Consider the following 27871-nt stretch of genomic DNA (forward strand, 5'->3'; position numbering starts at 1 on the left):
GCAAGAAGAAACTCGGGGCCGACCATCCAGACACGCTGACGAGCATGAACAATCTCGCATTCACATTGAAAGGACAAGGCCGTGATGAAGAGGCAATTAGACTCCTAGAAGAATGTGTCTCGTCACGCACGTGTGTGCTAGGACATTTTCATCATCTCACAGCTAATTCAACCGAGGCACTAGCTGGATGGAGAGCAGAACAATCGGGCATTGATAGGGGGATTTCATAGTAGTAATAGATCAGCCATTGTAGGAAGATTGATATCAATACATGAAACGAAAGTGAAGCTGGATGTGGCTTGAGTGTACACCCCGTGAATCGCTTATACGGGCCTTACTTGAAGGGCACCGCAAGGCTTGGAGAACTTAGGCATTAAAGCTGCTTTTAGCTTTTTTGATACAGTTAGCTAGATTTTGTTAAAATCCATAGATGAATTTCTAGTCGCTACAACTCTATATTTATCTGTAGGATTGGCTTCTTTCTCTCGGGATAGGACGATCACGTACCTGACTACAGTATAGAGGCTTTTCAGCAGGATGCATTAGCTAGACAGTGGTCGCGAGGTTTCGGATGTGAAGCTGTCGGACTGCGCTCAAGGTGGATGGTAGCGTTGCACGGTAAGGAAAGGCCATTGTTAAAATATGATAACTATAGTCATTAATTTAGGATTCAAAGATGCTATCCTGATAATATCTATCTCTTTAGCTCGCTGTTGAGCTTGTTGTGTTGGAAAGCTATGGCGGGTTTTCGGCACGCAGTGAGGGACGTTAGTAACTCTTTTAGCAATCAACCCATTTCCTCATCTCTGCGGCTACCAAAAGTTTCACCAGAAGCCTCACATTACCACATAACGTGGAACATAAATAGGGTCGATTCTGCCTGTTAAGAATCAGGACGGCGTCAAAATGATGCAAATTCTGTGCCGAAATAACCTCGTGTCATGTCCGGGTGCTCCAAGTTCGGTAAATAAGGCGCAATACAGCTAAGCATGGAAGCAATAATAGAAACTGAGCCTCAGCGTTGGAGGGGAATTGAGTGTAGCATAGTAATACTGCACTGTACTAAGCGGCGAATGACGAAGCATGATAAAGGCCGAAAGAGCAAAGGACCAACAACGCAACTCAAAAATCAATGCCAGCCACCCATACAAACCCGAAACAGCCGCAGCTAAAGACCCAGATGCTGCCATCGTTATCGCTACTCGGAAAACTCGGCGTCTTTGTGCATCAAGCTCGTTTGAGTCCTAATATGTATGCCAATCCTCTTATTAAACACTACACCCCGAGACTCTCCGTTCATCGCGCTCGGCCCCTAGTGTGTCCTCACTATACTCTCCCTCAGACCTCGAATATTGTGACCCTTCCCCCACCCTACCTCGCACCAACCTAACCTCCTCAACTTTAATCCCATCCATATCTCGCGTAGTTACATGCTCTCGCATCGTTACCCCCGCATCATAAGTCGGGAAATTGAAGCTCGGAAGTTGAAGTTTTTCCCGCATCGGCTGTGATTTTCCAGGACAGCTGACCATTTCCATTTGGAGATGGAAGGTGCCGTCTGGGCCTCGCATGATAGAGCGTGCTACGAGTGGTTTACCGTCGCCGGTTATGCCTCGGATGTAGCTTGGATGAACGGTATAGTATGGGCTGGTTGGGTATTGGTTTAGGGTTTGATCGTAAGTTGTGATGGTTGGCTGCTCGGAGATGGGAGGAAGGACTTTGGGGAGGGGGAGCGTTGGTGGGGGAATTCGGGGAGAAGGGTTAGGTAGAGTGCGCGGCGCGGTGCCCTGGCGGGTGTAAGGGTGGTAGCGGTTCTGGCGGGGCATTTTGAGAGCAGCGGGGAGAATTTTGAAGCAAAACTTAGAGGGGTAGCCAAAAGCTGTATTGAGTGGAGCGGCTCTAAGCCTACCAGATGCTGAAGATGGCTTGGGCTGGAGAGGCGGTGATTATTCCCCTTAACACTAGTCTGAAGACATCAATATCAGGAAGACTGGCATCCTTTATACTAACTATATATTCTTCATCACTCGAAAAGAACCTAGTATGCATTAGAAGCGCCGGTAGGGCCTCCACACCAAGCTCTACGGAGACGAAAATATAACCCATTTTAACCTCATCCCGAAACGTCGAAACTTGCGGGGCGAGTAATCTTTCACTGACAGAGATAGGCGGAATCTCCCCTCAACCAACGTGATCGACTCTGAGGTTCAGCACTAAACGGTGGAGGGGACGCCCGGAGTTTATTTTCGTTCCGATTCGGGTGTCCCCAAGCCTTGATGGGTCGCCTGTGGAAAATTCTCGTGTTGGGCGAGTTGGTGCAAACGTTGACATATTGTTGGGGGCAGTTGCTGCGCCACTTCGACGAATCAGGAGGCGCATATCCTGCCGCGAAGGGCGATGGAGGATGGAATTAAGCGCCGGAAATTTATTCTGTTTGACACTGACACTAATTGTGTTTCCTGTGGCGTATTGCAAAGCGTTCTTGACTTGGAAATGGGGCCATAGGTGCTAAAAAGGGCGTGACTCACCCATGCACATACCGGCACCCTCAAAACTTGTTCCTGATCAAAACTCATCTTCGTCGCCTCAGGATCCACGTTTTGGTCTCTATTTGCAGCTTAAGATCTTGCAAGAGTGCTCGGCGAATAGTGGATAAATGATATTCTTCAGCATTACGACCTCATACTTCAAAATCATCCCTAAAATAGAGCACAGTGCCACCACTACTAAATGACCAATGTGGGGAGCAAACAAGGAAAAGAAGAAAATCCAGTACTGAGATTTGTCAGGGTTGACCATACGTCAATATTGTCTCGACTCCTCACGGAGCCTTGTGGCTTTTAGCCAAGTTCAAGCTTTCTTGCTCTTCATCGTTCATGGGTTGGGAGAATTCATTTGAAACCAAACAAGATCGATCAGATCGGTGAAGGCTTTCCCCAATGCCGGGACCAATCGGTGCGTCGTTTTCAGTCTCAATCCGATCTCCGTGACTCCCACTCGTATCATTACTTTCAGATCGTCGGGAACTAACTCCATGGCTAGTCATGCGACGGAAGACTTCGCCAACTGTCAGGCCGGAAGGCCCGAACCGTCCGATTCTCCCGCCAGCATCTTGAACAATCGCCTTTATATTCCCGTCACCTGCTCGATCAGGTGGCTGAGTCATGTCGTTGTTTACGGAGTGCAACGACATATTATCATTGCCCTTCTCACAGAACTCGGCTGGCGTCAGACCAGACAACCCAAATCGGCCAATCCTTCCATTGATGCTATGAATGATCCAGATTTTCTCTCCTTTCCTAACATGATCAGGGCGCCAAAATCGTGTGAACCAAGCCACACCTTTCGTATCGTAGACGTAGGCCCAATCGACGCCACTTTCAAGCTCTGCAGGAGGAAGTCCGATACCAATGTCCGCTAGGATTGCGATGTCAGAAGGGCTAATTTTGTAAAGTAGGCCATGGTCGGATTGGTCACGAGACAAGTTCCCACCCGTGTGACTGAGACTTGTCTCAGCGGAAATAAAAGATACTTCCTCAGCAGACGGAATTTTGATTTCGAGAAAGCAATCAAGATCTACCCCACTACTAGTAGGCTGGGAAAGATTGGAGGAATTGGCATGTGTTGGTGCGCTTGAGGAGGAGCCGAGAGGAGCAGGAACCGGGGATAATGGAGGATAATCAGACGTTCCGATAATCTCACTCTCCGTATAAGTAAATGGAAGGAGGCGTCGAGGCGTCTGACGAGGCGTCCTCAGGATTGGGTATTGCATGCTAAAAGAAGCAGAATAGGGGGGTTGGGCCAACGGCAGAGCGGCTGAGTTCAATTCCGAAAGGTTGGCGAATATCTTGATTTAACTTTAGGGAAGCGCAAACAAGCGGAGGCAAGAGACGATATAATTTATGAGGGAAACCCCATCCTTATGCATGTGCGCAGGTCACATCTCTGAATACCATACTACCCAAGCATGTGGATATATCCACCCGCATCTGCATGGCAGCTTTTGTTCTGTGAAGTGGGAAGGTTCGGATTTGCATGCCGATTCGATTGGTTGTATTAGCTGGAAAAGGAAGTCTGCATATGCAGCTTGAAGAAGGTAGATCAGTGGAAAATAGTAGCCAAGACCCGTAGGACTGCTAGCGCATGAAAAGCATCGGGGCGAGACTTTCAGGGATTATCGTATGATGCGAAAGTGTTGTAGTTCGGGACGTCTCCTCGTCGTGCTGGGAAATGCAACCACAAGTCCCGAACGAACGGTTGATCAAGAAATATGCACACAACACTCATGCTATTGCGGCGTAGGAGGCGCAGAACTTCAGTCTTGATGTGAGGTCTGCAGAATGCTCTCGAAGGCTGACCTGAGAACCACGGCATGTCCATTCTGAACGCGTTGTTGCGATCCCACGTTTCCCAGAAGATTCTCGGAACCGAATCCCAAGGAAACACCAACGTATGATCCGGATAAAACCCTTCTTAGCTGAGGGTTGTGGCGAGGTCGGGAAGAGCGGTGTTTGATGATGTGAGGTTCCCTTAAGCAAGTATGGCCAATGGATTCAGGGCGCAGGGCACGATCAGTCGGCATCGCCGTCCAACCGTTGAGCAGTAGAAAAGAATCTTGGGCACCAATCCTCGGTTGCAGAGTGCTGATTCAAGTGAACGTGTCTTTCACGTGATCTTAGTTTCCTATTCACCGCTTCGGTAGAGGTGGCACTTTTTCTTTTTATGTGTAACAAGTGCTGCGTCTGGACTGCTCATTCTCGCAAGACGATAGTGGGGACTGCTACGGCCATGTGAAAGCGCGTACCGGGATTGAACATGTGGCGTATCATTTTCAACAGGAGAAAACTCTTCCACCAACAACATATCGCTATTAGACAAAAAAACTCGTCAATTTCTTTCCGGCCCCCACGTTTCAACTTCCTTTGGCATTTGAACAAATTTGCTCATCATATCTGGTCTGGTACAATCAACGAATCGGCAGGCATACTTAGGGTGAGAAACGTGAGTTCTCATGCCCAATTGAAGAGGCACTTTTCAATCAAATAGATACAATACATAAAATGAACTCGATATTTCAATGTTCCACAAAATTAACACTTAAAGAACGCAAGGATAAAACAACGCCTACAATGAACTCTACGGCTTTCTCTACACTAGCTGTCCAACATCACAGCGTCTCAAGCTCATCGAAACACCAGGATCCAAGTACAGCCCAACTCGCTCCCACACTGGGCGCCGAAGCGGCCTCAGAAAGACATGTAGTCCCCTCCAAGGCCTACCGCACACGATAGGGATCTTTGCTTCAGGTGCAACAAGAGTTACATGCTACACTAGAAGCTTCTAAGGCCGCTCAACGATGTATTTAGGTGGGTTAGATGATATTTGAACTTGGCTCTATCATTAACAAGGTGAGGAGGCTAATGGAAACTTCACAACAACAAATTCCACCTTAAGATAGCTCTCCAAGGCCTTTAGATCAAACTTCAACCGTTCCCACAACATCGCTATCGCCACCGTCGCTCCACCCGTTCACCTCACTACCTTCATCCTCAGACATTTCATCACCATTAGACTCCTCACTACCAGTTCCCCTATCAACCCCTTCTTCATCTCCACCTCTCTCTTCCCCACCACTCCCACCCATACCTACACACTTACCCATCACATCGGCAACCCCATATCCTTCCCCGCAGCCCACTTTCAGTGGCACAAATAAACCTTGCTTCATCACAAATTCGAAGCGGACTCCAGGATCAACCCTGATATAAATTGGACGACTGCAACGTGTGGTATCACATGTCTTGGCCTGGGTTCCGTTTGCTTGCTCGTTGCGCGCACGCAAGATGGATTCAATCTGCGCTTTCAACGCAAAGAATTCTGCATGCCAATCTTTGTACGGGGATTTTTTTCTCTCCTTCCTCCCTTCATTCCCATTCCCCACTCGAGCCTTTGAGTCGAAAAAACGCTCCCGGATACCTGCAGATACGGTATGCTTACGGCGCCTGAACTGGGATTTAGACAGAGGTCCCGGCTTGGCAGCATGTGGCGTAGTGCGTTCAGCAGCGGGATGGTGGAGAGCCCGCTTGTGAAGCGGATTGGGAGCCGTGTTGAGTGTGGCCGGGAAGTGGAAGTTCGGGTCCGGCGACATGTTCGGGGCGGACATGGACATGGTCGGTTGAGTGGTGTAGTATGGGTTCATGATGGCTGATGGAGGTTGTAATGAAGGAACCCAAATTGGGAATAAATTGGCGCTGATGTGGGTGGAATGTTTAGGGAAAGGGTAGAGCTTTACAAGGAACTGTGGGAAGTTGTTCTGCAAAGGAAGAGTAGGTAAAATTCAAAGCAGAAAGTTCGTGAACGAGAAATCACGTGACGGGACTTGGTGGGATTGTGACTGAGAGGAAATAGAAACGAGTGTAAAAAGCGATAGCAGCAGCTCCTTTTATATTTTTTAAGGGCGTCAGCGCTAGAATCAAGGCTGTTTACCGTTTCCTGTAACCGGTGTGCTGTCTGAGAAGTGGAATTAAAACGGAAACCAGAAACAGGAAACGGGAAACGGGAAATCAGAAACTGTTCTCTATTCTTGGAGCGCTTGGCGGACCTTCTCGCAGCGGACAGAGGCAGAGGGAGTAGCTCCCGACTTCAGTCAGTGAGATATTGTGCTGGTATTAACTATGTCTAGTGCCCGTGCATTTTAATTTCGCAATCATTGAAGAGTCAAAGACTTGGGGGAGCCAAAAGCTGAAAGCTAAAAGCTAAAAGCCAAAATTCAAAAGCCAAAAGTTAAAAGCTAAAAACCATTGGCGAAAATAGAAAGCTAAAAACTAAAAGATAGAAGCCAAAACTTCACTTCCTAGAAGCGTACAGATACTTTACATCAAGAGGGTCCAAAGGAGGTGTTGTAATGTGGTCCCGTTGCAGGAGCAACGAATCACAAGTGTTCGTATCTCGCCAGTTTTCCATTTCCCAAATCCTATATCCTGTTTTTCTTCTCGTGTATTTCAAACCCCAAAATCCGGAGATTGAAAAGAAACATCGACCAAACTCATGACTTGTCCTATTTACTTCATTTATCTGAACTAAGACTGGACTCAGAAAGGCAAACCACAAAACCAAAAATGGCTTGTAGAGATATAAGAGAGTAATATTAGCATCGCGATCGTTTCCTATGTAATAACTCAGAGACTTAAAATGCCGAAACAGAAAACGGAAACTCATATGTAGGAGAGAGACGTAAAATCAGCATCAACATCGCGCCTGATGTATCACGTTTCTTATATGATCAGTCACGCACCCTCTTCTTATCCACCCAGATATTGCATCGAGTCCAGTTGTCGGCCCCAGCGGGTCCTTTTATTGGACTAGTCCATCAACTTATAACGACTATCGGGTTCACGACCGGGGATACTAATTGGACAGGTTGTGCCCCCTTAGTTGACTATTAGTCCCTAGGTAGGACCTAAGTTAAGATGTACTACGTTGGAAGGCGTGCGGTTGGTGACACTCAAGTGTTGAGGGCTGTCATAAGACCGGGCAGACGTCCAGCCCGACAAAACAGTACAACTATTCACTCCCGGCGAAGTCCGACTATCCCATTAAGTTAGCGCTCCGACTGAATCCGATACACTTTCGTCAGGTTAGCCAACCTGCATCCTATACTCGTTCACCGAAGTTTAGACACTTATAAAACAGAAATGGGAAACTAAAAACTGAACACGAATGTTCAAATCCGTGAAACCGTTATAGAAGACTGAGATTTCCAGTGCACTATTTCCATTCACCAAAAACAGAGAACCGCCCCTAAAAGCGGTTCCCCGTGAGTGAAGGACCTAATTAGCATTCGTGAAAATTGGCTAAAAGGAACTCAATCGGCATTAGTGGTGGACAAACCATGCCGTGTGGCACAGATCCCATTTGACAAGTGCGCTCCATCCCCGGGCATCTTTCCCAAATCCTCACTCAACCATCTCATACGCTTCTAGTCTCGCCAAATCTACGATGCCTGTATAATAATATTTGTCATATTCAGCTCGTTCCCAAGGAATATGCATCTCAAACAGGCCTTCCCCTTCCTACGCCGCGGGAGTTCTCCCTCCCCCTTGGAAAACGCACTTAACCGTATCAGGCAGGCGCATGGAGCCCCTTCCGAGCGCTTCGTTCCGCCTCCTGAGGTGATCATTGAATAGCCGCTGTGATACTGCAGCTGCAAGCCAATTCACGTTTCCAAACATGCTTGGTATCGACCGGCCAATAGGTTTTAACCCGGGTTACCATGTTAAGATATATAGACTCGCCATTGGTTTGTTTTGTTGGGACGTGGGACGAGGACCGCGGATAGATGACCATTGAGGGGAATCTGGTGGTATCGCCGCCTAGGAGTGGGACGCGAGATAGGAGCCTGGAACGAGGAAAGGGAAGGGGGAGTTCGCAGACCTCCCGAGAAGAACAATCTCCAGACTCCAGTATGCATTCCAAGTAGCAAGCAAGGTCTATCTAGTCTACATTTACATCCTCCTTCATCTTCAACACCCATACATGCTATCTACCCTGGTATTTTTCGAGAGCCACCAACGACCACCACCGACCAACCATCTCTCCCTCCACCCCTCACGAAAAATCAATCTTCCACCCCTTCCCAATCCCCACCTTCGGATCCCTGACCACCGCCCAAGCAGCCGTTTTCCCACTCCCTTCATGATACGAGAACGCCACCTTCTTCCTTCTCGCACTCTCCTTCGCCCCCTCCTCACTCACCACAACCTCCTTCTTCCCCTTCCACTCCTTCGGTGCGCTCACAATGATCACCTTCTCCACTCGCACCTTCGTCATAGTCTTAAGATAAGCGTCTGTCTTTGGACCCTTCGTCCCAACATTCACAGACGTTAGTGCGTTTCTCCCTCCATCGAAGCTAAATCGCCGATGGATGTAAGCGCCGAGTTTGTAGTCAAACGTCTCGCCGTCGTCGACGTATATGCTGCCTTCAGCGTTTCCAGCGTTATCGAGCACGATGACGAGAGTGAAGGGGTCGAATTTCATAAGCCCAGAGCTGCGGCGCGGACGGTCGCGGCGTGGGATGATGTGACCGCCTTGCATGAGGAGCGGGATTTTTTCAAGGGGTGCGGGGACTGTGTGGTGGCCGGGGCCCTGGTAGAGAGTGTAGTCGAAGTAGTCGTAGTAGGGTTGGGAGTCGGCAATGTAAATGGAGACGCTGTCAGCGCCTTCCTTGGTGACGGGCTTGGCAAGGAGCCCGGTCGAACCGATGTAGAGTTGATCGTCGACTGCGAAGCCTTTCTCGTCTTCTGGGTGGATGTAGAAGTTTGGTCGGACGATGGGTGCGCCAGTGGTGGCAGCTTCGTGGAAGGCAGTATACCAAGCTGGAAGAAGCTGGTAGCGCAGTCTCAGGGCTTGTGTGATGATACCAGTGTATGGCGGGCCGGGAACGTAAGGCTCGCGACGTCGGGTATCAATATGAGCATGACCGCGGAAGAAGGGATAGTAGATACCAGCCTGATACCACCGGGTAAGGAGTTCTTTTGATGGATTACCGAAGAATCCTCCTACGTCAGCACCGGCGAATGGGAACCCAGAGATACCTTGGTTCAATACCATAGGAAGGGAGGCTTCCAGGTGAGACCATTCAGCCAAGTTGTCACCAGTCCACATAGCACCGATACGCTGGCTTCCAGAGTAGAATGAGCGGGTTAAGACAAATGGACGGCGGATCTCGCCCTTCTTGCGCTCGAGCAGGGCTTCGTAGGTCGCATTGTGGAAGGTCATGCCATTCAGATTGTGGACATCTCGGTGCTCCCAGTTACCAAAGTGCAAGTTGTCCTTAGGCATGGTTGTCTCAGGGCCGTTAAAAACCGACGGTTCGTTCATATCGTTCCAGATGAAGGTATTAGGTGCAGTACCCTTGAAGCTATCATACTTGAACAACCCTTTCCACCAGGTAATAGCGGCGGGGTTAAAACAGTCGACCCAGTAAGAAGATCCTGGCCAGCACCAACCCTCGTATTGATTACCATCCTTGTTCTTGACAGCCAGGTCCTTCTTCTTCATTTCGTCAACAACTGGATAGTTGTCAGTGTTTTTGATATGAGGGTCAATAATAGCTACCAGCTTCCTACCCCGCTTGCCGAGGTGCTTATGCATCTTCTTGGGGTTCACGAAAGCCAACGGGTCCCAGGTGAAGTACTTCTTCTCGTGAGTGTACTCGATGTCGAGCCAGATGACATCGTATGGAATCTTGAACTTGTCGAATTTGCGGTCGATGTCCATGACGTCTGTATCAGTGACGTAGTTCCACCGACATTGGTGGTAAGCGATGGCGAAAGATTGCGGCATGGCAGTGAACCCGGTCAATTCACCATATTGGCGCGTGAGGTCCTGAGGGGTGGGGCCAAGGAAGACGAAGACATCCAAAAGACCACTCTCCGAGATCCAGTGAGTTTGAGTATCGGTGTGTCCCTTCACGCCTAAGCTAAGCGGGTTTGCAGTGGCCTTAGACTTGACGACATCGACCCAGGTCTCGGCGGCGTTCATCCAGAAAACACCGACTGTAGAGCCCTTACGGTGAGCCTGCATCAATGGAATAGATCCATAGAGAGTCATGGGACTGTCTATTTCATACTCGAAGACGTCTGCGTTGTACAATCGGTATGGCTCGTTGTAGTTACCTTCGCCGCCCCTAGATTCTAATTAGCCTAAGACTTGTCACAAACCAAGATGAACATGCCTTGTGGTCTTCAAAGACAAGCCGGTAGCATGTTCAGGGATGCCAAAAACATGCTCATAGCCAGGGAACGAGATATCCAGTGCGACAGCCTCGGGGCCTCTCGGCTTGGAATCGGTATTACCACCGAAGCTCTCATCCCACCACGTAGTTTCATCTTCACCTTTCGGCTCCTCTATCTTCTTTTCCTGCTCGTCCTCGTCCTCCTTCTTCTGCTCGTCCTCCTCCTTCTGTTCCTCGCCCTCCTGCTTTTCCTCAACCGGCTTCTCGATCTTTGGTCTCCAATGTTCCATATTCAGCAGGCCCCGTTCATTGAACCTGACCTGAGTCTCTCCATCCCTCTTAAAATCAACACTAAAAGGATCATGCCGAATCACGGCCTCATGCCTCCCGCCCTGGCCATAGTAAACCTTGGTATACCCCTTCTCCACCTTCTCGCTCAAAGCTGCACCCTTAGCGACCTCCAAACCACCGACCAGAGCCCAGCTTCCAGCTTCATTATACCTCTCCTTCCTCGCCTTGCTGTCTCCCCTCAGTGCAATATCACCCTTCTGCCGCTTCTCCTCGTCTAGGGTTACGCGCGCAACGCCAGACTCGAGAAATGTCACCGTAAGCGGGAGCTTGACATGCTCCTGGCCTCCACCCAGGCTCTTCAGTATTACCCCCGACAATTGGCCATCGTTGAACTTGATCGAGGTAGGATCGAGTGAATACGGCGCGGTCCAGGATGAGGCAGCCGCGGCCGTGTCAGCGTATAATCGATTGCGTTTGCAGAAGCCGGATTGGTCGCACTTCTTGAAGTTTTCGTGCTTCACCATAACTAAAGATATCTATCAGTTCAGAGCTCAAAGACGAGCGCAGTGGGGCCAGGGAGCTGAGAAGATAAACACACCAGCTGGGGAAAAGAGCGCGCACAGCGTAGCGAACAAAAGGAAAATGGCCGTCCACCCGGGAGCAGACGCTATAGCTAGCGAAAACATCATGTCTCTCAGCTGTCTGCCTAGTATCTTCTCGGAAGACAGCTGAAGCTGAACTTTGGACTTCGCCTGCTGAATTGTCGTCTCAAACGCCAGGTGTGCAACTGCGGGGCTTAGTCAGCTATGCACGATTACCCTTGCGTTATGAAACACTAAAGGAGGCCTAGTACGTGCACAACTTACCTGTATGCTAAGGGCCTAAGGCCATCAGCCCCAATAACTTGACATGCACTTGATCTCGCCACGAAAAATTCTTTCCTTTTTAAACTCCTAAATCTATACGGTACTTCCAATCCTATCTTTTCGTTTAATATAAATTCAAATAAAGTTGCTCCAAGGTGTTTTGGTGTCGAGGTCTTAATCTAACTTGCTTGTTCTTGTCGCCCTCTGTCTGCTTCGCTGCTGCTTCTGTTCCTACATCGCTGCCACTGCCAGTGTTCTTTGCTCTCGTGTCTGTTCTTTTGTTACTCCCAATGGCGATGCAGCTACCTTTAATGTTGGTCAATACATCGATCTGTGCGTTAGCGGTTGTAGTTGCGTTCCAGGATGCCAACTAGGTTCGGGCCGGCGCTGTTGTTGCTAGATGGTTTGTCTGTCCTCGCCGAGAGCACTTGAACTTCACTGCAACGATACGGTCCTTAATGTGAGAGCTAACTACCAATCGGTTTAGGCGTGGTGGTGTTGGGGGCCGTTGCGACTACCTTCATAGTATCCATGTCGCTTTCTTCGCTTCCATCTTATTCCTCCACCATCACACAAATTCTCCTTACGGGTTATTTCCAGTCGTTTACCAAAGGACTCTTCCCTTTCAAGGCTCCTAACGCCCTTGCATTCGATGTCCTAACGTGCTCTCGGCGCCACTGACCTGCCTTCCGTAATGCAGCACGTCAGCAAACCTTCTGTCTGTGTAATAAGTGTAGCGCGGAGCCACCGACGTTGGCGGGCATGGAGTATTTATCATGGCTTTGTAAGGAAGGGGTTCGGTGCCAGCGGAAGCACGATGATCCGGCATCCAGAGATCATTAGTAACTTAGGATGACGGCATACGGATTTAAACAAAGGTTGGTCCGAAACTCTAAAGTCTACTTGGAATTTCCCGGATCCAGAATCCGTCCCTTCAATTTCTCACCATAGAAAGGTATATGTCTCAGGCAAGGGAAACCTGCAGGTGAGTAATACAACCTTCCGTCACGTGGTATTCCCTTAGAAATCTAGTCATGGAAATAGGTACGGAAATGAAGCTCTCGTGTCATACCAGATTATACAAGGGAGGTTGAAATAATTACTATTCACCTCTGATACCTTCGTCGAATTTGTCCGTTGTCCGGGCTTCCTCTAACATAAACTAAATACAGCTCCTTGGTCTCTATTCATTTGTTCATTCTCATTATATCGATATTCTAAACAAGCCCATTCGTATTATCCGCTATATATCATGTTAAAAAGGTCAGTCCAGCTTCTCAGCGCTGCCCTCGCTGTCAGCGCAACCTCAAGTCCTCTGCCATGGCAGAAAAATGGCACATTTGGCTACGGAACTCTCTCTACAACACGGAGCAACAATGGCTCTACTCTCCGTGTCAACATCCAAAACGGACCTATCAATCTTTATGACGCCAAACTAAGCACAGACATGACGGCCCTTCTCAACAGCCTCAAACCCGCCAACATCCCTTCCAACACGACACACCCGCCCCCAAAAGTGGTGGTCTTCTCCTCTGACAATCCCGACTTCTGGATTGGCCACTATGACATCAACCTCATCCTTCCAGGAGGAACGAACTTGTCCACGAATGAAACTAACGCGCTCTTCGCCTCCGCTGTTGCAACAACTCGCCTCCTATCCACCCTCCCCACGATATTCATCGCCGAGATAAACGGTCATGCAACGGGCTCGGGGAACGAATTCCTCGTCCAATGCGACATGGCCTTCGCCGGGCCGAACGCCGTCGTCGGATCCCTGGAAGGTGCTGTTGGAGGCCTGCAAGGCAACGGTGGGATCCAATATCTAGTTCGCAAATTGGGGATGGCGAAAGCTGCCGAATACCTCCTGGCCGCCACGAGCATTGGAGCACAGGAAGCCGCTGCAGTGGGATGGGTGAACCACGCGTATAGTTCTGCCGAGGAGTTGCGTGAGGCGGTTGACGCATTGGCTTACCGCCTCTCTCTATTTACAGCTGGGTCGCTGAATGGGACTAAGACTGCCATTCGAGCCTGGGGACCAAGCCCAGAGCAAAGTGATGCGGATATTGCAACCATCCTCCGACTATTTCCTGAAGAAATTGAACACTTGCCAAGGTTGATAGAGTTGTCAGATAACCAGACTGCTAATGCATTTGAGTTGGGAGCTCTCAGGGATATCAAGGATGTTGAAGAACTTGTCATTCAATAAGCATACTGGGGGTAGGCGAGTGCTAATTGTCAATTCACCGAAGTGAAGGGCAGGAGCGGAGACTTGGAGGATAGTCAGCTTGTGGGATCTAAGTGGCCTAATGTAAGCGAATAATGTGCTATCGCTAACTATGTTATATAAATTCTGTTTTGGTGTACTGTATGTACGGATCGAAAAACTTAATGCAACCGGCACTTACCAGCAGGCTCCGGAGCTAAACTATGCAAGGTTTAGGGGAGCCATGCAGGAGAAGGATTAACGCACGCCAAGCTATCTCCCGACTCGACGACCCCACCATCACAAGCACGACGGGCGCCAAATATTTTCATGGAGCCCCATCAAGACTCCGTCTCCGCCTCTTCCTCGCACTATCCCTCTGGCATCCCCGACCCCCCAATTTTTGCAAAGCTCGGTCCTAAAGACAGAGCTTATTTACGCCGAAACATCGAAGCCCACGCTGCCAAAGAGCGAGAATTCGTCGAAATGACTACCGAACAGACGTACATCTCCCTCCAGCCCTGCCCCTCCAGACCAAACAGAAACAAGCGGTGAACCATGCCTGACTATTTTGCAGCTTTATTGCTGTTAAGCCTGATGGCGTTCAAGTAAGTCGAAGAATCAATTGCAAGAGCAACGGAGAATTAAATTGTTGGGCTAATTGTAGTGTGAATTGTGCAGCGCGGCCTGATCGGTCCCATCATCTCACGCTTCGAGGCTCGTGGCTTCAAGCTCGCTGCCATCAAGCTCGTCACCCCGACAAAGGAGCACCTCGAGAAGCACTATGAGGATTTGTCCTCCAAGCCCTTCTTCCCAGGGCTCATTGCCTGTATGACACCCCACTATACCCCGCGCTACCTCATTTTCAATCCCTCCCACCACAATCTTGCTTGCCGCAACAACAAAAACCACGCTAACAAGTTTCATCTTAGATATGGGCTCTGGACCCGTCTGCGCCATGGTCTGGGAAGGCCGTGATGTCGTGAAGACCGGGCGTGCCATCCTTGGAGCCACCAACCCTCTCGCCTCAGCCCCAGGCACCATCCGCGGTGACTACGCCATTGTATGTCAACCACAGCCCCCTTCCACAAGCCTCCGCCACAAGCCCCCATACCTCTCCCAAACTTTCTCGCAATGATACGTGTCGGTAGGTCACCATTTTAACGTACTTATCTAGGATGTCGGCCGCAACGTCTGCCACGGCAGTGACGCTGTTGACAGCGCCAAAAAGGAAATTGCCCTCTGGTTCAAGCCCGAGGAGATCCAATCCTGGAAGTCCGCGCAGTTCGACTGGATCTACGAGAAGCCGTAGATAGACCACCTGCCCATCCAACCCTACAGCAGTAGATACACACGGTCTGATGCAGGGATGGTGGGAGGATGGAAGACCCTCTGGCGTTCATAGAATCACAACAAAATGAGACGAAATATATGATATGATATGGGTATAACGTAAAACAAAAAGTGTTGGAAATACTGCTTGGAATGTGAAGCGTGCAAAGAGGCCATTGTGCATCCTTCTAGGGATATGCTAATGTTCCTCCTTGAGTACCCCTTACATGCTAACTATAGTGTATGTGCATCCATGGCGGCGTAAGAGATGCAACCATTTCACCAGCTTTTCCCAATCCATTAAGAAAACACCAATTTCACACCACAAGGTGCAGGACCCCTCCCTCCCAGGCAGAATATCGAACCCGGAAACCCGTGCACCAGCAAATGCAGAGCAACAAAAACCCCGATCCTTGAATGCAAAATCAGGTCTCCACATCCCCAGGAACTCCATCCAGTGCCTTCTCTTTCTCTTTCCCTTTCCCCTTCCCCTTCCCAATAAACTCCCTATTAACCCTCCACCTCATCTCCATCCCATTCTCCTTCTCCTTCTCCTTCCGCCCCTCCAACTCCAGCTGTACACTCCCAAGCCACCACCCCCTCAGCTTCTCCACTTCTCTCCACTCCCCCCTCCCCCTCTCAACAGCCGGCCCCTTTACTTCCTCCCTCGCCCTCACCTCGCCAAACTCCCCACTCTTCTTCCCCCAAAGCAATCTCCCATAGCGCCACACACACCACGCGCTCTCCTCACCACTGATCAAGATCTCCTTCCTATTCAATCCCCTGACCAAGAATTTCCGCAGTAAGATCACATCGCCTGGTTGCGCGACCGGTAGTGCCATGCTATATACCCGGAAGACCTGGACGGTGGTGGTAGACGGAAAGCTTGAGAGATCCGTAATTTGCAACGTGGTGTGCCAATCCCTCGGTCCTTTTTCTGCGCGCTTGGCGGGTGTCGTGGGGCTGGTTACGAGCGCCAGGACATCAGGGTTTGAGGCGGGGTGTAATTGCGAAGAGCGGTTTAAGTAGAAAGAGAGGTCTTTTAGGGGCGTATAGTATTGGAGCGGGGTTGAGAGGCCGATGGATGGCGGGGAGAGGTTTGTGGCGAGGCCAGCTTCGTCGTCTGAGTTGGAGAGGTCTTCGGAGTGGATGCTGGGGGAGATGTCGCGAGATGCGGTGTCCGCTGAGGTGGTATTGTGACGGAGTGTTGTTTTGGCGATGGGAGGGGGTTTGATGAGTGATTCAGCGGACACTTCTTCCATTTCCACATCGCTTTTGAAAGAATTAGTGCGCAAGCCAGCGGACGTGTTTTGGGTGAGCTCGGGTGTCATTGGAAGGTTCTGCTCCATGGTTTGAAAGGTGGGTTGAGACTCGATGAACGATTGCTGAGTCGCGTCAGGCGTGATGGGCATATTGCTGTTCATCAGCGATTGCTGGTTGACCGACGTTGACATCTGCCCAGCTTCACCGATTGGTGGTGGTGAACTTGGAATTCGCTCCTCATTATCTTCACTTGCGGCTGTAGTCATTCGGGCTTGCCACTCAGGGTCGATCGCGGCAGGTGGAGAACTTGGAACCTGAACGATGGCTTCGACTGGGAGCTCCGGGTACGCGATCTGTTTGGCCCGCGACCTCACTTTCGGTGTAACTTCACCTAGCAACTCGTCTGTAGAAACTGCCAATACTTCGGGGGGATCGGGTGAAGAGTGGTAAACGTTCCTTCTCGCGCCTCGCAATTTGATAGGGCTACTAAAGGACTTGTGGGTGATAGACGAGTAAGAGGGTCGACGCTGTGTTCCACGATCCTGCGAAACAGAATTTGGCGGTAAGTCTTTCCACTTGGTTTTCGCCTCAGGTTGAGCGTTTACTTCTGTCGCAGAATCTCCATCAGTGGGCGGGATTGTTGGATACATCGCAACTGCATCTCGAGTGTTAGCTGTAGGGTAGCCTGAATCGCTTAGATCAAGATATGTCTGCGTGCCAAACCCATCAAAATCGTCAGAGTAAGGAATGGTAGAGAGAGAATGAGCTGAGTCAAAACTACCCTCTTCGGAGTCCCTCACAAAAGACACATTGGCGAACTTGCCTTGAATAGCACCAAGTTCTTGGGATGGCCCGAAGCTTGTATCGGGGAATTCGATAGGCTCAAAGGGAGTTGGCTCCAGTTTAGCAAACGCGTCCTTCAGATGCGACGACAATGCGCTCGATATCTCCGTGAGTTGTGACCTGCGGGGGCTTTCAGGTGAGGCAATGCTCTTCGATGGTGCAATCTTCATTGGAGAGGGATTCTTAGATCGGGATCGGAGACCATAGGACGAGGCAGGAACCCGTCCTTTCACTGTTGAGATAGTAGAACGTGTTGTCCTGGAAGGAGATTGAGTGGCCCGCACTACTGAAGTAAGAGAAGTCTTCGTCCTTCTCGATTGAGGCTTGTTTTGTGATGCGGGAGTATCATTCTTTACAGGAGATAGAGAGGCCTTTGTCTTCGACCTCGTGTTTCTGGATGGTCCTGTTGCCGCCACAGTTTTCAGCTGCAGTTCCCCTAATTTATGGCCTTCTTCAGGTACAGCTATCGTAAGCTCCGTAGAAGAGCCAGCAACAGAGTCTTCGTCCTCGTCCTGCATTTGTGAATGATCCGGCTCATTGAACAGAAATGATGACTCTTCCTCAATGGACTCCATTTTGACATCTGGATCGTGATCGACAGTGTCTAGAGTCTCAGGAATAGCTCCTTGTGTCGACATGGCGTCCGGGCTAAGACCACCTCGTTCATTCATAGCAATAGGAAGGTCGTTATCATTAAAATCTCCACCCTGGACTTTGCCTTGATTGCCTGTGGCTATGGTTGATGGCAGTTGGCTCTGGTGAACATCCACTTCATCAGTATCAATCCAACCCGAGTCTTCGTTTCTGTCAGTATTATCCAAGACGGCCATAGGTGCTGACATATCTCCCCTGCCAGCGTATGGGGCATTTTCCTTGCCTTGTTGTGTCTCTCTTAGCGCAGATGCGCGCGAGGGGGAACAATGAAACGTCTCAGCTTCGATCGTATTAGGGTCAAAAGGGCCTGATGGCCTAAAGTCCTCGTTTTCGTCCTTGTTTATGGTGGCAGCCGGACCTTCCTTCGCTTCCTCATTATCATCGCTGTCGTCCTCGGAATCTGAACCAAGATCGATCACTTGAGACAAAACCCCTGACCGATGGGTTTCTTCTTGCTCTGCGTCCTCTTGATCATCGCCGTCCCCAGTCGACAGATTCTCATCATCTAAGCTAGCTAGCTCTGCGTCATCCTCCATCTCGGAATCAGATTGGCTGACATCCGTACTACTATCAATCTCGTCGTCCGAGGAGATAACAACCACTTCAGGTTGGGTTGACTGTATGGAAGCTGACCGTGGTGAATCTGTAGCGGCAGAAACACTATCTAACTGTTGGTGCATGTGAATCGGTTCAACTATAGAAGCATTGGCCTCGCTTTTGGTGAAAGCTTCATGGAGGTTGGGTTCCTCCTGTGCTATCCCATCCACCATCCCGTTCACCCTTTGGTCTACCTTCCTATCTATCAATTCATCCGCTTTTGCTTCTTTCATTTGATGCGCCTTTTGGTTTGCCATCCAATCTAGGGAGCCCCCGCGTACCATTGCACTCTCGGGATGAGATTCGTCGTCGGTATACACATCTTCTGGAGAGGGAGATTTTAATGGTGCCTTCTCGCGTGAGAAGACAGAGCCGTCGATACCGAACTGGAATCTTACATCCGTGAAAGCGGACTCGTGAGTTGGATGTACTGTAGAGGCGTTGGCCGCGCTTACCGAGCTGTAGAAGCTCGACTCAACAAAATAGCTGGCTTCGCTTAAAGTCTCTTGTTCTTGCCTGGATGTACCTACGGACGGAGCATATTCATAGGAGGGGCCAGGGCGATCGAGATACGAGATGCCGTTTCCATCTCTGTCGCCGGGAAAAGGGGAAGGTAGCGGCAAGGTAGAAGAGTCCAGCGGTTTTATGACAGGGCTTTGAGGTTCCTGGCCAATGGGAGTCAACATGCCTGACGCTAATGTGGAGGGAAAATCTGTCTGAAGAGACGGTAACGTTGGAGGAGGCATGACAATAATTGGTGTATCTAAATGAAGTGGCGATTCGTGCTGTGCATGTACTCGTCCGTCTGATGCGAGATCTACAATGTCGTCATCAAAAATTTCAGTGTGTTCAAGAACACGGTCTTCTCTTGAGGGTCGAGCATTCTCCTTTCCATCAGCTACGTAGGATGATTTGGAAGTAGAGATCACTTCAATCTCTTTAGCGGTCTCGTGGGGTTGTTGATCATGAGAGGGTTCCTCAGAGCCAACTTCCGCAACATTTAAAATCTCGGTAGTCCGGTGTCCTTCCTGGCTACCATCTTCCTCCGTATTCGATTCGGTATCGCCCCCATAAGCATATTGCACTTCTGACGGCGGATATTCATTAGGACCGGCGTACAAGTCGTAATAGTCAGCGTCGCGTACGAAATCATCATTTAGCGATTTGTTGGAGGCGGTCTTCTCAGCGATATTACGCTTTTCAACCACGCCGTTCTCAAATGCCAGCGATGTCTTCATGGGCTCATCGTGTTTTGCCTCCCCTCCAGAATCTTTGAGGGGGGGTGTTGCAACAGAGAAGGTTCTGGGTTTGGGTGGAAGTACTGGGGTTGCGGGAAGTAGCGTCTGCCGTATGGGCGAAGTCAATATCTCGTCGTATTCATCTTCCATGTCCACATCTTCTTTCTCCGGAGACGGGGTTCTCGCCGAGTAGGTCCACACACCCCAGTCCTTGTAAGACTTCCTGCGCCGCTTGTTCTTTCTATCATTGTCCAATTCTCCATCTTGAGCCAGGGGGTCATAGCCGGCTCCAAAGGAGGGCCCATCCAAAAGCCTAGCACGCTTGAGAAAAGCAACAGGTGTAGACCATTGTTGCATATCGCTTGGGGGGCGGATAGTCTGGATAGGAGTCGCAAGAATTGGTTGTTGGCCGGGCTGTCGGACAGGCGACGCATTGTGAATATCTAGATTTGCGATCTCGTTCCCGTCACGATATATCTGTACACACTTTAGCCCCAATCCACCCCAGAGGAGTCTCCATGTTTGCGCACCTTCACGATCAATGTCAGAGAATATGCGAGCTCCCAATCAACGCTCTTTCCAGGTGTGCTAACTTCAGCGTCATTTTCCACAAACTGCGCACCTTGCAAGCCCAATTCAACATCATCTGAAATGCCAATGCCAGTCTCCGCAAGTGCTTTCGCAGCAGCCCCCGAGAAGCGCACCCTGACCTGACCCTTCTTGCGTCGAAGACGGAAGTCGTGCTCGGCAAGAAGCAAAGCGCATTGTCGTGTGGAGGATGAGTACGGCCAGACAAGGGTTACAACAGCTTTGAACTGCTTCGATTCGACGGAGGCTAGCTCCGGCGAGAGCTCGGCGATAGGTATGCGCTCCATGCTGACCGCATCCCTCGTAGCGGTAGGCAAGTTATGTTACAAGCATTATCGGAATGCGCAGGTCCTTCCAACGAGAACCTTTGTAGCGTTCGGATGCGGTGAAAGTGAAGTGTGCAAGCAAACATCGCGAGTCTTGCCGTCATTTAGCTGCACGCGACTTGGGCTCATATTAGTCATCCCGCACTTGCCCACTTCCGGTTAGTCTGGTCGGCCTTATTGTCACTCCAACCCAGCATGCACTCTTGGGTCACTTCCACTGTCTCCAACCTTGAAGCTTGATTTACCTCTCTGGATCTTGGGTGGTCTGAAAGGGGATCTTACGATATGTCGATTTTAACATGGATGTGAGAAAGCTGAGCCCCTTAGGTCTAACAATCCTTTCATTCTCCTGTTGCTTTCCCTCAAGAAATTCACGATCCATGTTGGGGAAGTCGCGGCCACGAGTTGGCATGATGAAGATAAACTCTACCATCGCTTCGTTTCCACTCTACTATATCGTCCTACTAGTACCTCGTGAGAGATTTCGACAAGCTGAGTCTCTCAACCCCACCATCCCTTGAAACTGTCCGCCTGGGACTAGTCACCTTAATTGGTGGATTTTGCTCCCCCTGCTTTGGGAAATGTTTTCCTTTGGTGGAATGATTCTAGAGTCTCAATATGGAAAGGGGGAAAGAAATGTTTGTTAATCGTGTTTGTAATTAGCCATCACTTTTGATCAAATGTGCAGTTCTCCATTTCTCACCAAACTGCGCGAAGACAACTAGGTTTAATCGGAAGATGCTCTCAATCGCTGCGCCTAAGCAACTTGCACTTCCCATTTTGGCACACGGAAGCCCTTCCCTCTAAATCCAATCGCCGCTTCCAACACACCACAAACAGTAGAGGGACAAGCACAGACTGCCTTTTTTTACTCCTTTTGCCACTTTGGAAATCCATGTTATGAGTCACTCTCAGCACCCAATGTTTTTATACCCGAGAATGAGATCCCAGAGCCTCGTCAATATTCGTCTATCTATGCCGGTTCAATTTACCCCACAGACGCCAAAACTCTACCATGGTTCCATGCACTATTCATAAATCAACAACCACAACTGCTATCTAGAGTAATTCTGTGAGCCGGGCCATCTCTACCTCCAGCGGATCCCGCCGTTTCCGCGTATCTATAGGCTTCAGAACACCCAAAATAGCCCAATCCACTTCCATTCAATATTGAGTACTACAGCTTGGCCGGTCATGAAAATAGACCAAGCCCGCGATTCTACCCGAGCATTCAGATGATAATCTACTCTCCCCTCTGGAGTGAAAGTGGCAGTCACTGACTGCACAAGCCCCACGAAGTTTGTAGAATCCGTTCATGTCACCACTTTCACTTAAAGTTCTTTGGGGCAGATATAGAACACAGAATGTCCTGTTTATGCCACCCCGTCATAAAAACATGAGGACTTCTAAACCAAGTCTTCCAACTCTAAACCAGCAGCCATGTTGAGCTTTTTTTTTTTCGAAAGCGCAGGTGCTCCTCCTCCGCCAATTCTCCTTCTAGACCATTAGTAATCCTCATCACCAGCTCCAATCTCCAACTGAGCTGTAATGGCCATCGTCGCATTGTTCGGGTACCGGGTCTTCAATAAGCGAAAGCCTGATACCTAAGTCGCAGCTGCAGAATCCAGGTCGGCATCGAGGTCGGCTCTTTCTACGACCAAATAGCTACCACACACCTCCACTTGCCGGCAGAATTCCGCCTCCTTATGTATGGATACATTGCATCAGTGTCTCTCTGGCCCATACCACAATTAAAGAGTCTGTATCTATCTTGCAAATCAATCAAAAAGAGATGGATAAATGCCTCAAGACCATGAGCCAGTAGGTCGAGGTAAAAAGTTCGAGCTAGCAAACAAACCTCCCTATTATCCTTTCGCTTCCTTCGACTCACTTGGTTCAAGGCCTCAGTGTCGCGCTCCTGAAGTCAATTCTTCCTTCGGAGTCTGTTCGCGACCGAAGGCGAAAGGCTTTCTTCTCCCGCTGTTCAAACTGCATTCTTCATAACCTAAAGCTGTTCCTCTTTGACGACCATATAGAGCCCGTCTCCGAGTTTGGAGCGGTATAGCTCGATGACTTGATAGCAGATATCGACGCCATGCTAAAGCAGCCTGGGGGCCGGGGCCGAGATGTGTCATGAACGCGAGTTGCGCTTGAAGGGGTATGGCATCGCAAATTCTAGACTCAGCTGGCTAATCGTGGATTGAGAGGATACGAAAGACGGTCACTTGGATATTGGGATGTGCTGGTGTTATCGTAGCGTCCGCACATGACACTTGGTGAAGCTCTTGGAGGGTGATGGACAGTAGGATGGTTTCACCCGTTCACCATTCTCTTGGGGTGATTCTATCATTGGTGTGCTGCTGTGAAGTGGGCTGTAAGTGCATAGATATCTTGTTCAAGATGGTGTGAGCTTAGGATTCTTTTTTATATGCATAGAAACAGAAGGATAGATTGATACGTGCAGCACAGAAGTGCAAATAAAATGTCGTGAATCCTATGTTTCTTCGATGATAATATAGGTAGGCTTTAGTCATGCTGAAATTCTGACCACCTGCAATCTAGTTAGAAAGTGGTGAAATCATCACGCAAAGTAGGAGAGTTATTACTTATTTTCCTTCGACGTGTCCGAAGTAGTAGGTTGATGTTGCAGTGTGGACGTATGATAGGGATGGAAAGTAGGGGTCGGAGAGTAAAGCTAAAATGTTCTCGCCTATTATCAAATTGAAGATGGATTAAGTGGTTACAATATTGAGTTGGATTAAACTCACCCAAATTGTCATGGCATGCAATTCGTTTAGGATGCCAATAACCACAGTCATACAGTCAGCTAAGTGTATCCTACATCCATAAAAGTCACTCTATCATAACATCGCTACCCAAGCTATCAGAAGGCTTCCTTCGAAGAGCCAAGTTCTTCCCTAACGAGTCCGATAATCCTGTGTATTTGTTGTATCCGATTGATTCTCTGCCTTCCCTTTCGCTGTGCCTCCTGGTTACCGCTGCGCTAGAATTAAATTAAAGAATGGTACCGTTAGCATCGTATCGTCGGTATACCAAACCAGACCCCAGAGCCCTCAACCATCTCACCTCCCAGTCTGAATGGCAAACCGTTACGCCTGTTTCTAGATCAAGTCTCCATATCTCCCCCCCCCCCCCTGCTCTCTCCAAATCATCTCTAAAGTCCCAACAAGACTGTATAAGACCATTCAATTGCGGACCAGCATCGAACCGGATTTCTTTCGCATCTATAAACAGATCTTTCCCTCCCAGACACTGTGATACCCCGACAAGCACCCAGTTCCGCCTTTATGGCACCGTATGATTCTTCGATGTCTAAAATGAGTCGATCAATGTGTCTCAATAGTTCACCCTCTTGACCAAGCTGAATGAATGCCAGCGCCAAGCTGAGGCCCTTGACCAAGCCGTAGCACGACAAAAGGGATGGTGCAGCATTCCCATTAATGGCGTCGTAGGATTGAACCACCAACGTCGAGAGGTAGAGAGGGAGTAGAGGGAGGATAGAAATGACAGTGGATTTTTTGTTTGCAACTGCTTCGGAAAACTTCGTTCTAGAATGAGTACTAGAGAACCTGAGGAATTTAATGTTCTGGAATAGGAATTGAATACAAAAATTCTTGATCTCGGCAAAAAAATGCTGGCCGATTGACGCGGAGCGGAGCATCTGGATGCAGCCAAGTCTTCTGGGCGTCCTCGATAAAGCAGGTGATCTTCTTAACGCACTCATCCCCGATCTCTTTGTTGACTGGGCTACACAACAGAAAGAGACCTCTGTGCTCGAGCATAGGGGACTCGATAGGGGGTGAGCAGTATTCTGAAACTTGAGCCTCAACTCTCCAGGCAACGAAAGAAAGCTGTCGCGCTTGGGGCGTGATGTGGGGTCCCCCATAGCTACAGAGCTTCACAAGGTAGTCTTCGTAGAGCTGTGGGGCGATGCATTCGAGAACGGTTATGTAGGAGGTTCGGTGACTTATATGGCACAGGGGCTACAACTAGGAGATTGAGGACATGTTACGGTTGGTGGTATTTCACGATAGCGCTGTATCTTACATGTCCGTGATTCTTGGAGTCGTGCGTATTATCAAATGCGAATGATAGGCATACGCGCTCTCAAGAAGCACTCACTACGCTTTACTAGCAATGGAAAGACAGACAAAGGTATGCACGCTATACTATGCTTCTTCCTCTCACTGTAGTGTCATCTGTCATCACCGCGGTCGAATAATCCCGTGGAGGCACCAGCCCGCGTGAAATATTAGCCAACGGCTCATTCGTGGCTATGCTGCTCTTGTATGTCAAGAAGTGCTGAGGCTATGGAATCCCCGGTTTCAGTAACGAATTCGAGCAGAGACGTCGCATGCTGTTGCTCTGCCAACAAGGACTCCCGTGGTTTGATAGATATTGGATGTGTCGAAGAAGTAGTGGCCCCTGCGTGGGAGAAGTCGTGGCCCATAAGCGAGTGGGAGAAGTACAGGCCATACGCATTGGAAGCCCATGAAAGTATGCAACATATTACGTTCGAGTGTAATAGGTGGTGTCTGTTAGGGACGCAATCATGGTAGAGCATCCCCAATCCTTCCAATTACACAATTGAACCACTCTGAATGTGGTGAACGCAGCTCCAGTATTGATATCCACGGCTTCTTATCCCCCATTCTCGTCATATCCGAAGTTTCACCGCGTAGAGCCGCAATTTTTGGGGCTCTGCGTGGCTTTTCCCCCGGTTTAGCTGTTGCCCATATGAGATTCTGCTGGTTCCTAGGTCCAATCGGTGGTCTGGTGGCAAGTCCATAATACCAGGTGCGACGTGGTTTAGAATTACGAGAATACTAACTCAATATTGGCTGGTGGTCGCCGAAATTGTTCGCATTCTATGGTACGTGCCCAAATTGGACATTGGACATCTACCATATTGCGAGAATTCGGGAGGAAGTTAGGATAATGCTTAATTTTGTTGGGATCAGGTGAACCACCCATTTTCGGTTCATGGTCTGTTGTAGGTAATAAAAGGCTGGCCCCCCTTGTATCTGCTCGTAGTTTAAAACAAGTTCAACAAAGTGTCAGTCATTTAAAATGGTACTGCGTCTCGCGTCTCGATTCGACGGCCTCCCTCTGTTCATGAAAAACCTGCACTTCAATCAACCAGCATGGGTAGAGATCTACTACAAGGCAATTAGTAAGTGTATCCTTTTACGTTTTGAGTACATACAGTATATTTCCGCCTGGCATGGACTGTGGCTAAAGTAAAGTCTATGTCAACGCTCGGGCTGGAACCCGGCGGGACGTTAACATGATTCGAATTTCTCCTATTAAGTTGCGTGCATTGTACAGGAACCTAATAAGGCTGCAGGTGTGTACAATATTCCTCAATCGATTGTGGAAGAAGAGATGATAAAGTTCCAGTGCAGAACCGCTAAAAATCCCAAGGAATTCGGCCAGGATGAATTCATCGCATCGTATCTAGGTGAGGTTCTCAAGGAGGTTACCCTTAAAACACGAAAGGAGCGGTTGGACTCCATGCAGAGAGGTATTTCTGCCTTCTTCCATTTTGGTCCAACGAGTATAACGGCGCTGACATTGACGTAGCATGGGCGAGCTGGCTTGTAGAGCGTCTCGACAAGCGCTTCGTAGATAGATTCGTTCTCGTTTTTGGAGCTGCGCGAAAGGAGAGCCCCATTACGTTATGCTCGAGCCATAAGAAAGAAGACCCAAAGAAGGGGAAATTTAGTAAAAGACTTGACAACTTGTTCAGACTCAACCCTGGAGTAAAACGTCCTGCCGAAGACCCCAACGACATCCTTTTTGAGAAGCTACGTCAGGAGGTCAAGCGCGAGCGAATTGAAAAGCAAAGACGTATACCCGACCGTCCTAGGCCAGGTGAAGTCCCTCGGTTTTATCCCATAGGCCCTCCTCATCGCCCTGGTCCAGATTCTGTACCTCCACCTATTAGTTCTGAGGGAGATCTCACGGGTGATAGTCATCGTGCTCCACCTCCTTCGCTGGACGAGTTCTACGATTTCCAAGAGCTTTCCCCTCTCAGAGCCTCCGCGCCTCCTCGTTCATTCCCCCCACCTCTTCGTGTAGTGTCTTCACCTCTGCCTCCTGAGCCAAACCATATTGATGAGAATCTCCCTGGCGCAACATATCCTCGGCCTCTTTGCCTAGAGGTAGATGACTTCAATAAGTACGTCCAACCTGAAACCTCTACACCTCCTCCTTGGGGCGGATACCAACCCCTTCGTGTAGTCCTACCACCAACTGCTCCCGAGAGATACCACCTAGACGATAGTTTCCTTTGTCCCCATGATTTGTCGTCTCTTCTTCCAGAGGTAGATGTTTTCAACAGGGTTTTCTCTAGTACAATCCCTGTGTCTCCTCCTTCCGCTGGATATCAACGAAACCAGAATATGCCTAGCAAGTGTCCTCCGGATGATGTTTGGCTAGACCTCGATTCCTTCGAGATTCAGCTTCAGGTTCGTTAATCCCAAGGACCTCCTCCTTCAATGGAACATCATCGGGGTGCGGATTCCCCTCGTGGTGGCCCTCCCACACAAACGTATGATATACGATAATTGCTACTAGCAAGCCTAGCAACAACGCGATAACAGTGGGTGCAGCGGGATGGCGCAGCATTTCTCTCCTCTACAATGAGAAATTTCTTTGGCCGTAATACCGAATTGCAGATATCGGCGAATTTATCGGCTAGGAGTCGGGGTAGAATATAATCTAGGATCCTCCAGATCGATTCGTTCCTTTTAAGTGGATTTTGCTACGGGTTTTGAGTAAAGTCGTATGCAACGTAAATGTGGATCTTGCTGCGGATTTCACTACGAATCTCGCTGCAGGTTTCTGGTGTCGATTCTGCCGCGCCTTTCACTGTAGATATTTTGTTTTGGATTTTGCTACGGATTTTGATA

The 27871-nt window shown here is 49.3% G+C and overlaps 11 protein-coding genes across 11 annotated transcripts; 5 read left to right on the forward strand and 6 right to left on the reverse strand.

Moving 5' to 3' along the window:
* BDR25DRAFT_60843 (uncharacterized protein) lies at positions 1-363 on the forward strand. Its single transcript, XM_033698814.1, has one exon. It carries the CDS (start codon positions 45-47, stop codon positions 228-230), a length of 186 nt encoding a protein of 61 aa, XP_033544814.1. The 5' UTR covers positions 1-44; the 3' UTR covers positions 231-363.
* Positions 364-702: 339 nt separating this feature from the next.
* Positions 703-2799, reverse strand: BDR25DRAFT_358232 (uncharacterized protein; the record flags this gene model as incomplete). The annotated part of the gene is made up of 10 exons (XM_033695911.1): positions 703-735; positions 793-835; positions 898-983; positions 1059-1244; positions 1290-1931; positions 1975-2180; positions 2232-2508; positions 2541-2571; positions 2598-2679; positions 2736-2799. The coding sequence occupies 10 exons, from the start codon at positions 2797-2799 to the stop codon at positions 703-705; spliced, it is 1650 nt and encodes a 549-aa protein (XP_033544815.1).
* On the reverse strand, positions 2675-3897 carry BDR25DRAFT_60848 (uncharacterized protein). The gene has a single exon (XM_033698815.1). The coding sequence runs from the start codon at positions 3770-3772 to the stop codon at positions 2822-2824; it is 951 nt and encodes a 316-aa protein (XP_033544816.1). The 5' UTR covers positions 3773-3897; the 3' UTR covers positions 2675-2821.
* A 183-nt stretch (positions 3898-4080) lies between these two features.
* Positions 4081-5291, forward strand: BDR25DRAFT_358234 (uncharacterized protein; the record flags this gene model as incomplete). Its single annotated transcript, XM_033695912.1, has 10 exons — positions 4081-4127; positions 4172-4256; positions 4303-4326; positions 4364-4450; positions 4478-4524; positions 4565-4652; positions 4680-4704; positions 4765-4817; positions 4875-4955; positions 4992-5291. 10 exons carry the CDS (start codon positions 4081-4083, stop codon positions 5289-5291), a joined length of 837 nt encoding a protein of 278 aa, XP_033544817.1.
* Positions 5292-5384: 93 nt separating this feature from the next.
* Positions 5385-6394, reverse strand: BDR25DRAFT_344685 (uncharacterized protein). Its single transcript, XM_033693963.1, has one exon. The coding sequence runs from the start codon at positions 6197-6199 to the stop codon at positions 5477-5479; it is 723 nt and encodes a 240-aa protein (XP_033544818.1). The 5' UTR covers positions 6200-6394; the 3' UTR covers positions 5385-5476.
* A 2074-nt stretch (positions 6395-8468) lies between these two features.
* Positions 8469-11791, reverse strand: BDR25DRAFT_266438 (uncharacterized protein). The gene is made up of 3 exons (XM_033686986.1): positions 11625-11791; positions 10736-11552; positions 8469-10687 (listed from the first exon to the last, which is right to left on the reverse strand). Exons 1-3 carry the CDS (start codon positions 11713-11715, stop codon positions 8608-8610), a joined length of 2988 nt encoding a protein of 995 aa, XP_033544819.1. The 5' UTR covers positions 11716-11791; the 3' UTR covers positions 8469-8607.
* Positions 11792-13144: 1353 nt separating this feature from the next.
* Positions 13145-14159, forward strand: BDR25DRAFT_374293 (ClpP/crotonase; the record flags this gene model as incomplete). The annotated part of the gene is made up of 2 exons (XM_033697322.1): positions 13145-13528; positions 13580-14159. 2 exons carry the CDS (start codon positions 13145-13147, stop codon positions 14096-14098), a joined length of 903 nt encoding a protein of 300 aa, XP_033544820.1. The 3' UTR covers positions 14099-14159.
* A 231-nt stretch (positions 14160-14390) lies between these two features.
* BDR25DRAFT_266441 (NDK-domain-containing protein) lies at positions 14391-15554 on the forward strand. The gene is made up of 5 exons (XM_033686987.1): positions 14391-14598; positions 14673-14703; positions 14777-14924; positions 15028-15158; positions 15273-15554. The coding sequence occupies exons 1-5, from the start codon at positions 14426-14428 to the stop codon at positions 15405-15407; spliced, it is 618 nt and encodes a 205-aa protein (XP_033544821.1). The 5' UTR covers positions 14391-14425; the 3' UTR covers positions 15408-15554.
* Positions 15555-15615: 61 nt separating this feature from the next.
* On the reverse strand, positions 15616-21465 carry BDR25DRAFT_344688 (uncharacterized protein). Its single transcript, XM_033693964.1, has 3 exons — positions 21182-21465; positions 20553-20910; positions 15616-20499 (listed from the first exon to the last, which is right to left on the reverse strand). Exons 1-3 carry the CDS (start codon positions 21367-21369, stop codon positions 15853-15855), a joined length of 5193 nt encoding a protein of 1730 aa, XP_033544822.1. The 5' UTR covers positions 21370-21465; the 3' UTR covers positions 15616-15852.
* A 2324-nt stretch (positions 21466-23789) lies between these two features.
* On the reverse strand, positions 23790-25931 carry BDR25DRAFT_358238 (uncharacterized protein; the record flags this gene model as incomplete). Its single annotated transcript, XM_033695913.1, has 11 exons — positions 23790-23935; positions 23966-24069; positions 24130-24193; positions 24225-24526; positions 24564-24704; positions 24747-24923; positions 25005-25063; positions 25146-25265; positions 25291-25492; positions 25554-25712; positions 25777-25931. The coding sequence occupies 11 exons, from the start codon at positions 25929-25931 to the stop codon at positions 23790-23792; spliced, it is 1629 nt and encodes a 542-aa protein (XP_033544823.1).
* Positions 25932-26027: 96 nt separating this feature from the next.
* Positions 26028-27868, forward strand: BDR25DRAFT_344689 (uncharacterized protein; the record flags this gene model as incomplete). The annotated part of the gene is made up of 4 exons (XM_033693965.1): positions 26028-26130; positions 26305-26481; positions 26541-27427; positions 27563-27868. The coding sequence occupies 4 exons, from the start codon at positions 26028-26030 to the stop codon at positions 27677-27679; spliced, it is 1284 nt and encodes a 427-aa protein (XP_033544824.1). The 3' UTR covers positions 27680-27868.
* Between the last annotated feature and the right edge of the window lie 3 nt (positions 27869-27871).

Source organism: Lindgomyces ingoldianus (genome assembly GCF_010093535.1).
Source record: "Lindgomyces ingoldianus strain ATCC 200398 unplaced genomic scaffold BDR25scaffold_27, whole genome shotgun sequence".
In the NCBI taxonomy this organism is placed as follows: domain Eukaryota; kingdom Fungi; phylum Ascomycota; class Dothideomycetes; order Pleosporales; family Lindgomycetaceae; genus Lindgomyces; species Lindgomyces ingoldianus.

What these genes read in the sequence shown, in the direction of transcription:
- BDR25DRAFT_60843 (XM_033698814.1), top strand. Translation starts at nt 45, where the DNA reads ATGAACAATCTCGCATTCACATTGAAAGGACAAGGCCGTGATGAAGAG.
- BDR25DRAFT_60848 (XM_033698815.1), bottom strand. Translation starts at nt 3,772, where the DNA reads ATGCAATACCCAATCCTGAGGACGCCTCGTCAGACGCCTCGACGCCTC.
- BDR25DRAFT_344685 (XM_033693963.1), bottom strand. Translation starts at nt 6,199, where the DNA reads ATGAACCCATACTACACCACTCAACCGACCATGTCCATGTCCGCCCCG.
- BDR25DRAFT_266438 (XM_033686986.1), bottom strand. Translation starts at nt 11,715, where the DNA reads ATGATGTTTTCGCTAGCTATAGCGTCTGCTCCCGGGTGGACGGCCATT. An exon ending in CGCGCTCTTTTCCCCAGCTG is followed by an intron (nt 11,553 to 11,624) that starts GTGTGTTTATCT and finishes AGATATCTTTAG; the next exon opens with TTATGGTGAAGCACGAAAAC. An exon ending in TTGTCTTTGAAGACCACAAG is followed by an intron (nt 10,688 to 10,735) that starts GCATGTTCATCT and finishes ATTAGAATCTAG; the next exon opens with GGGCGGCGAAGGTAACTACA.
- BDR25DRAFT_266441 (XM_033686987.1), top strand. Translation starts at nt 14,426, where the DNA reads ATGGAGCCCCATCAAGACTCCGTCTCCGCCTCTTCCTCGCACTATCCC. An exon ending in GAAATGACTACCGAACAGAC is followed by an intron (nt 14,599 to 14,672) that starts GTACATCTCCCT and finishes ACTATTTTGCAG; the next exon opens with CTTTATTGCTGTTAAGCCTG. An exon ending in TTAAGCCTGATGGCGTTCAA is followed by an intron (nt 14,704 to 14,776) that starts GTAAGTCGAAGA and finishes TGAATTGTGCAG; the next exon opens with CGCGGCCTGATCGGTCCCAT.
- BDR25DRAFT_344688 (XM_033693964.1), bottom strand. Translation starts at nt 21,369, where the DNA reads ATGGTAGAGTTTATCTTCATCATGCCAACTCGTGGCCGCGACTTCCCC. An exon ending in ACCACCCAAGATCCAGAGAG is followed by an intron (nt 20,911 to 21,181) that starts GTAAATCAAGCT and finishes TACCGCTACGAG; the next exon opens with GGATGCGGTCAGCATGGAGC. An exon ending in CTCTGACATTGATCGTGAAG is followed by an intron (nt 20,500 to 20,552) that starts GTGCGCAAACAT and finishes AAGTGTGTACAG; the next exon opens with ATATATCGTGACGGGAACGA.